General features: G+C 46.0%; 1 protein-coding gene across 1 annotated transcript in view; it reads left to right on the top strand.

The window, feature by feature from the left end:
• Positions 1-317: 317 nt before the first annotated feature.
• LOC126252900 (bestrophin-2-like) overlaps positions 318-9,258 on the top strand; it is a 467,283-nt gene continuing 458,342 nt past the window's right edge. Inside the window, exon 1 of the mRNA XM_049953873.1 lies at positions 318-812. Coding sequence (XP_049809830.1) covers positions 742-812 — 71 coding nt within the window. The 5' untranslated portion in view covers positions 318-741. The remainder of the gene's footprint in view (positions 813-9,258) is intronic.

The raw sequence follows: 9,258 nt of genomic DNA, 5'->3' as shown, positions 1-9,258 counted from the left end.
TCGGCAAAACGAAAACGAAACAGAAAATAATCGTAGAATTTGCCTTTAACTAAAACCAAATAATTTGCACTATGAAATATTGTTCCACTAAGTTAATAAAAATTGCTGTGTTTCGCGTTTTATCGCCAACATTTAGCCTCTGATAAGACACAACAGTGACGACATATTTACACGCGATTCACCGACGATAATTTCGTATGCTCATTCAGAAAGATACATAATTCTTCCACCACGCGACAGATTGCGCCAGGCGCACCACGGTATGTTATCACTTCGGATAGAGCTCTTTGACCAAACTGTCCAGAGATGGTCGCTAGGTTAGTAAACCGGCAGACGCCGCCGGATGTGTTTCTGTTGTAACGTTGAAGTGTTTGACTAAGGACGCGTGGTGCGTGTTAATGAATAATGTTCGTGAAGGCGTCGTTGCACGTCCGCAGTCTGTGAAACAAATTCAAAAACTGTCAGTGAATATTTATTTCAATATATTAACATAAGATCGAAATCTTTGTTGGTACTGTTACTGTGCGCGTAAACAGGGAAGTGCGGCAGCATAGATTAATGTTACCTTAAAGCACTCTCCGTGTGACATTGTTGCTTTTAACGCCAATCACTGATTATTTTGCAGTAGCTACTTCTCTTATCGCAGTAGCAAGTGTTCGATATACTAAAACTACCTTTTTATCACTGTGAGACAGTACAAAGCCGCTATAACAATACGAAGATACCAGCCCGCCTGCTACAATGACAGTCACGTACACCGGAGAGGTAGCTACGTGTAGAGGTTTTGGCTGCTTTCTGAAGCTACTGTTACGGTAAGTAGATCGACATATAGTTCATCGTACTTTAATCACATGGTTTCCATTTTCGCATTGCGAAGTTCATCACTAGACTTTTGTCGGCGGATTCTGGAAAAAAGTTCATTACACCAGCCACACCATTGTCAGCATAGACCTGACCGCAGCCTGTCGTTGGGCGGTCCGGTTTTACAACAGTTTTTCTCCCGGCGCTTAAAATGCATAATGGATTCGAGATGCACTTCTACCTGTAAACCACCAGAGGTCAATTAAAAAGTAATACAAAGGCCCATTGCCTTCTTTATAAGGAAAAATAATCTGACACTCGAGATTTTTAAGTGTAGCTTGAAAGCAGTATTGTATGTGGTCATAGGATGCATTGGATTTTATCATCATTTCCACGATTACCGGTATCTAATATATATGTACACCAGATGACTGCACATAGTCATCGGCGATGGTCGTCATAATTACTTTTGACAATGGCATTTAATTCAGATGTCTTGCCAGTGATATGAGTGATACCGTGTTTCAAATCGTCAACAGGTTCCTTAGACCAAACCTCCCTCTCCTACGTTTTATTGGGAGCGTTGACAGTTAATGAATATTTATTCGGTTGGAGTTCGTGTGTGGGCACTCGTAATTCGATTTAGGATGAGAAGGTTAAATAATCACCCATGAAATTGGCAACACATGGCGAAGTGTAGGGTGGTGACTTGGACGCACGTGTAGAAACCAAACCCTTTCATGTAACGTGTGTCACTAAAACTGTTGTATGTGGAAGATGTAATATAACTTAATTTTTGTAGTGCTGTCACCTGTGGTAGACGCCAGCCGATCAGTACATAAGCTTTTTGTACGGTATCCCTATATTGTTTTGCAGTCATTAACCCTCGCGGGAGTATTTAAGGAGAAGGGTTTGGTCAAAGTATTATTTGCCTCCACGATCGCATGGATGTGAGTAGTATGACTGTAGCTCGAGTCTCCATCAACCTTTATTAAAATATTTAATTCTGTACGAAAGTGATTAGTCGTTTTCTATGTCGTCGTCTGTAGTAAGAAGGGAGCTGTAATTTCTGTTAGCAAAACTTCTCTCTTCAAATGAAGTAACGTAATTATTGTATAACGCTCTGTAGATATTACGGCAGCGTCAGTATTGAACTAAAACACTCTTTCGCACGTTGCATCTTCATCGTCAGGAGTAAAAGTGATTACTGTAAATAGCAGGCTTGCCGTCACTGGGTTATGTCGTCATGAAGAGAAGACTCTCTTGCGCCAAATTGCGATGTATAGTTGGAGAATCCACGCCCACCTCCTACCTGTGTTGAATCATTGGTGTTGCAGCAGATACCGCCGTCCGCGCTACCATTTGCATTGAATACATGTTAAGACTGGTGCTTACAACACCGTATACACAGCTCTGTTGAGCTGTTAGTCGTAGTTACCATTAAGATTGTTCCCATTTATGTGAATTTCGGCAACATATCATGAAACCCGAGTAGGTAGGCAGGCGCCTACGCAGAGATCTTCATAACTAAATACTGTTTTTGTATATTTACAGCCTCAGCTCACGCAATGGATATCAGAACCGACTTCGTTTTCATACAAATAAATCATCAGAAATAAAGGGGAGCAATAGTAAAATACTAAGAAACTAAAGCCAGCCTAACAGCCAGCACGCTGTTGAGTACGTTCCATAGTAACGTTACTGTTAAGATGTACAGTATATTGACAACCTGCCAAATTATATGAATAGTAACACCGGTCGATAAAGTTATCTCCAATGAAACACTATGTGAACAAAGCGGCACAATTACTCACTGAGATAGTGACAAGATTTCAAAATGGTGCAAAGAATGATAACCTGCGTTAAATGTTTAGAAATGCCCTGGCCACACGGAGAAGAAGAGCTTCAGAACTTTCACGAACATCTCAACCAACAGCACAGCAAAATTCGCTTTACCATGGAGATAAAAAAGAACGGGGTATTGCCTTTTCTCGACGTGGAACTTTACTGTAAGCCAGAGGGGAAGCTTGGACACAGAGTATATAGGAAGCCACCAACACGGACAGGTACCTGCATGCATCCTCCCACCACCATCCTACGCAAAAGAATTCGGCCCTGCAAACTTAGAGAGCCTACATGACAGTGATGAACACAGCCTGCAAACTGAACTACAGACCCTCAGGTCCATTTTTGAAGCTAATGGCTACGACATGAGGATGTTACACAAAACCATGGGCTGGCCTCTGGTGGCCGAGCGGTTCTAGACGCTTCAGTCTGGAACCGCGCGACTGCTACGGTCGCAGGTTCGAATCCTGCCTCGGACATGGATGTGTGTGATGTCCTTAGGTTAGTTAGGTTTAAATAGTTCTAAGTTCTAGGGGACTGATGACCTCAGATGTTAAGTCCCATAGTGCTCAGAGCCATTTGAACAAAACCATGGCACCGAAGGAGGAGGGCAACAGGGAAATTCAGAACGAAGCACAGAACACCGTCGTGCTACCATATGTACCAGGGGTTACTGAACGTCTGGGCAAAATTCTGCATCGGACAGGCATTAAGCCGATTTTTCGTAGCAACAACAAAATAAAAGACATTCTGGGCTCGACGAAGATACGATTGACAAGTTTTATGCCGCCGGAGTTTATGAAATCGGGTGCGAATGTGGACTGGTGTATGTAGGTGAGACTGGGCGTCCAATAAGCACAATGTGAACTGAACACGAGAGATAAATCTGCCTCAAACAATACAACAAATCAGCGGTGGCAAATCATCAGGAACAGTGCAAGATGAAGATCGAATTTCGAGAGGCCCGCGTACTGGCGAAACATAGTTTGAGAAGGAAGATAGAGAGGCTATAGAAATAGCCAAGTGTTGTGTCTAGCTCATACAGCATAGACACAATGAGGTAGCTAGGTGCACGCTAAACTAACGCAGACGGGCTTGAAGTTCTGGAACATGAGACTTATTAATGAATAAGAAGGAAAGTACGTAGATGTTACTTAACTTTTATTCTCTTGTTGGAATACATCTCTTGAATAGTAGTAAGCTATAAGCACTGATACAAATGGCGCCTTGCTAGGTAGTAGCTATGGACTAAGCTGAAGGCTATTCTATTTGTCTCTCGGCAAATGAGAGGAAGACTTGGTACGTCTGGTCGCAAGCTATGTCGTCCGTACAACTGGGGCGAGGTCATGTCCGTGTCTTGTGACCTGCCATGTGGTGGCGCTAGGTTTGCGATTACACAGTGGCGACACGCGGGTCCGACATGTACTACAGGACCGCGGCCGATTTAAGTTACCACCTAGCAAGTGTGGTGTCTAGCGGTGACACCACATTCCTCCCCCGCAAATCGGCGAACGGTCGTGAGATAAGGCTTCCGCCCGCCGTGGGGAGGACCCCATGTTGACGTATGCGATGAGGTGGGGAGCCTAACAACAGGCGAGGCTGTGCCACCCGCACCCGGCCATTCGGTCCGAGGGGAGCTAGGAAACGCCTGCAAACCTAGTCCAGGGTGCACGTCAACATGAGGTGTATGCGCACGTAATGAGACAGGAGGGGCGAAGGGTCGACCTCCATGTGGTCGGAGCACCCGACGGGCGAAGACGACATCTGGTCCGGAGCGGGCAAGAGGTCCATGGCGGAGGACGGCTGGTCACGGGAAGCGAGCGGCGGCGCGTGACCCAGGGAGGCGCGTGGCGGCTGCAGCGAAGCGTCCACTGCTGGCGGCGCCGGCGGCAGCTGCGACGGCGGCGCGACGCCATGAGGCAAAATGGAAGGCAGCGTCGGTAACACCTGGGGATGAGGCGAGCCAGTAGATGGGTCCCCAGGGCGCTGACCGGACGGCACCGTCGCTGAAAGCAGACGGGGAGCGGCAGAACCCAGGCGACGACAGAGGCGCAGCTGATTGAGATGCCGACGCACCTCACCAGAGGCCCCCAAAACCAAATACATCGCGCGGCCGAGGCAGCGAAGAATGCGCCCTGCGAGCCAACGCTGTGAACCGCGATAGTTGCGATAATAGACAACGTCGCCAGGAGCAAAAGCAGGAGTCTGCCGCTGCACAGGACCCTGATGCGGCGGATGCAGCAAAGACCTCAGGGTGCGATGAGAACGCCCATGGAGCAACTCAGCCGGCGAGCGACCATCGCGGGGCTGAGAGCGATACGAAGACATAAAGAGCAACAAAGCGTCCTCTCGAGAATGCGACTCTTTCAATTTCAACATCTGACTTGAAAGTCCGGACCAATCGTTCCGCGGCACCGTTGGACTGAGGCGAAAACGGCGCGGATGTCAGATGGTGAATACCATTGGCGTTGCAGAATGACTGAAATTCTGCGGACATGAATTGTGGGCCATTGTCGGAAACAATAGTCTGCGGAAGACCCTCAATGCAAAAGATAGCAGACAAGGCTTGGATTGTGGCAGAAGACGTCGTGGAAGACATCCGGACAACAAAAGGAAAATTACTGAAAGCATCGACCACAACCAACCATCGAGCATTCCAGAATGGACCAGCAAAATCGATGTGCAAGCGTTGCCAAGGGGAAGTGGCTTTCGGCCATGCAAAGAATTTCCGCGGCGGTGCGGAGTGTTGTTCGGCACACGCCACGCAAGAGGAGCACATATTCGTAATCGCAGCATCGATTCCGAACCAAGTACAGTGCTGACGAGCAAGTTGTTTCGTACGCACTATACCCCAATGTCCTTGGTGAAGAAGCTTTAAGACAGAGGGCTGTAACGAACGTGGGACCACGACTCTGGATTGATCATTATCGGAACGCAACAACAAAACACCACGTCGTACAAAAAATCCCATCCTCGTCGCCAAATAATGTTGTGTCTAGCTCATACAGCATAGACACAATGAGGTAGCTAGGTGCACGCTAAACTAACGCAGACGGGCTTGAAGTTCTGGAACATGAGACTTATTAATGAATAAGAAGGAAAGTACGTAGATGTTACTTAACTTTTATTCTCTTGTTGGAATACATCTCTTGAATAGTAGTAAGCTATAAGCACTGATACAAATGGCGCCTTGCTAGGTAGTAGCTATGGACTAAGCTGAAGGCTATTCTATTTGTCTCTCGGCAAATGAGAGGAAGACTTGGTACGTCTGGTCGCAAGCTATGTCGTCCGTACAACTGGGGCGAGGTCATGTCCGTGTCTTGTGACCTGCCATGTGGTGGCGCTAGGTTTGCGATTACACAGTGGCGACACGCGGGTCCGACATGTACTACAGGACCGCGGCCGATTTAAGTTACCACCTAGCAAGTGTGGTGTCTAGCGGTGACACCACACCAAGCGACCCGACAATATGAATAGAGAAGACGGGTACCGACTTCCATCCAGCGTCTTGGGCTGCCAGCTGTGACAGCTTTGCGGAAGGACAGCTGGCAGAGCAACAGGCGCGCGGTAGGCCACAGCGGTGGAGGGTACACAGAGCGCTGACGCAGCCTAGCTGATACTAGGCAGTTAGTAAACAATGCTACGCTGTAGTCGCCGGTCAGTCTCCTATCCGCCGATTGCCACCAGTGGCAAGCAGTAAAGGAAAATCCAATGGAAAACGCCCATTTCCGTCAATGACAACACACAATGAAGACCAATAAATGAACTCCTAATACCCTTCCTCCCCACCCTCACATCCAATGACTGCACTCCTTCATAGTATATAAGTATCCAAACTAGTGCTCATTCAGCAGATAGCAATACTCCCTGAGGAAGACGTCTTGCAACAGTCGGCGAAACGTCGGAATTTTACAGATGACAATGCGGCCTCAAATCCAGAAGAACTTTATCGACTGTGACAACGGCCGCAGAAGCCCACGTTTACATGTATCTGAAGGTAATTGGAGTCTCCTGTGCGTGCTTTCATTAGGCGTTTAGGTACCAAAATATCCCTAGATTCCATCAAGAGCATTATGGCACCTTAAGCATTTGCCTTAGGCTACGATGCAGTCAGTTGCCTCCCCACTATCTACTATTGCTGTCCCTAGCCTTTCTTACAGCATGAAAAAATGTGACGGTGATAAACTAATAAAAATTCTGCCTTTCCCTCCTTCCATTAAAAAAAATCACTCAATATCGCTCTCGACCTGTATAGGGGAAGTTCTGGGATTTCTAATCATCCGGTTCCTTAACCAATTTAAGAACGTCACCGTAATCATTCCTGCAGTTAGACTTGCAGCCACATACAGCTCGTTTAATCATTATCTGACTGAATAAAAATTACAAAGGACTTAGATAAAAAAACTCGTTTTCCCCGAACAATCGAAAGTAGCCCATTAGTGAAATCGTTGATCTGAAATCTATCTGTATGTGAATTTTTTTACCAAGAGGCATATATTTACATTGTTATTCGATATTGAAAATGAGATAAATGCAAAAATTACTTCCCACGTCAGCAGCAAAGGACAATCCACATTCTCCAAGTGGCGTATGATTGCACCTGGACCACATGAGTATCATAAATGGTTCAAATGGCTCTGAGCACTATGGGACTTAACTTCTCAGGTCATCAGTCCCCTAGAACTGAGAACTACTTAAACCTAACTAACCTAAGGACAACACACACATCCATGCCCGAGGCAGGATTCGAACCTGCGACCGTAGCGGTCGCACGGTTCCAGACTGTAACGCCTAGAACCGCTCGGCCACCATGGCCGGCTGAGTATCATCATTTTCTTGCTAGATCTTGTGTATAGCGTGCATCATAATGCCGTGAAAGGAGGTTTTGCGCAGTGTCTCTGCAAATTTCAATGCATCGCAGTTCAAGAATCGTGGAAGAATTAACCAGCCGTTGCAGCATAGACGTAAAATCTACGTAAGAAACTATGACACACCAGTAATTTATAGCAGTTATTTATCCTGTTCGATAGATTCAAACAAGAAGGGGAACCTTCAAGGAATGAAACGAGTCTAGATATACATTCTCAAAACACACACAACATAGAGATGTTCAGACGAGGCAACAAGGAAAACTGGGCATTATAAAAGCGACTTCATACGATGGCATTTATCACGCCATCTAAGTCTTCTAAAGGTGGAAGATAAGCCAACGTTCTGACAGCATCGTATTACTTTAAGCAGAAATTACCATGCCGAAGTTACCTAATCAGAATAAGTATTACGGTACCATGATTTACATAAATAATTTAGTTCACCGTTTGTAAATGTGGTCTGTAGTCTCCTCATAACAGATACCTTATTACAAATGGTTCAAATGGCTCTGAGCACTATGGGACTCAACTACTGAGGTCATTAGTCCCCTAGAACTTAGAACTAGTTAAACCTAACTAACCTAAGGACATCACAAACATCCATGCCCGAGGCAGGATTCGAACCTGCGACCGTAGCGGTCTTGCGGTTCCAGACTGCAGCGCCTTTAACCGCACGACCACTTCGGCCGGCACCTTATTACATCATAGATTTTTGCGAGGGTAGGCTTCCTGTGCTTTCCGCCAATTGTCTACGCTGGTCTGCTGTTCGTTGCCTGTGCCAAAATGCTGTCCTCATAGCTAGCGGTACGTGAGCCACCCCACCGAAAATGCTGCAGAACGGTCTTCATTGCCCCCCTACAGGATGCGGCCGAGAATACTGTCGTGAAGAAGAAAATGCATCACAATTAACGTTGCATGGAATTGCATGAAACCTGGCTAAATCTCTCGGCAAGCACATACCTGGCGGGATCGACGGGCATACTTGAGACACTGCCCAACATCTTTGCGAAGTACAATTTTCATTGCGAAAGGGTCCGCAGATGCGATGCATTTTTTGAATGATTTCTTGAAACCTTCAGCTGCCATTCTGATTATTCCCTGTACGACTGTACAATTTCGGCCTTAGGCCATTTTCAAGTATTTTATGGATGATTTTTTAGTAGCAGATTCTGTCGTATACGTCGTTTATAGGAGCACGTTACTTTCGAGCAGTTGTTGCAAAGCAGCATCTGCTCGAAAGTAACGTGCTCCTAAAATAGCGTGAACACTTCGAATTATTTTATGAGCATAACATGATGTCATAGGAGCAACTGCTACTAAAAAAAAAATCCATGTACAATCGTACAGGAAATAAAGAGAATGGCAGCTGAAGGCTTTAAGAGATCAATCCAAAAAAAATTTTCAAAGCTTCAACAAATTTTCACTGTGGTTTCCACTGCGCGACCGATTGAGGCTTCCTTTTTGTATACCCCTCGTACGATTACAGCGTAATGAATGATCGCGACTTCTGCTTGGATATACAAATTTGGGTTCGAGTAACTCAATTTACATTCTACGTAGAAATAAAGAGTGAGTACCCAGCGAGTTTCTCATTAAGAAATAGCATTTGAATGTTAACTGAAACTTCCTGGCTGATTAAAACCATGTGCCGGATTGGGACTCGAACGTGAGACCTTTGCCCTATGCTGGCAAATTCTGTACCGAACTGAGCTATCGAATCACGACCCGGCCTCACTGCTTT

This window comes from Schistocerca nitens, chromosome 4 (assembly GCF_023898315.1).
Source record: "Schistocerca nitens isolate TAMUIC-IGC-003100 chromosome 4, iqSchNite1.1, whole genome shotgun sequence".
Lineage (NCBI taxonomy): Eukaryota > Metazoa > Arthropoda > Insecta > Orthoptera > Acrididae > Schistocerca > Schistocerca nitens.
This window is presented reverse-complemented; position numbering and strand designations above follow the sequence as displayed.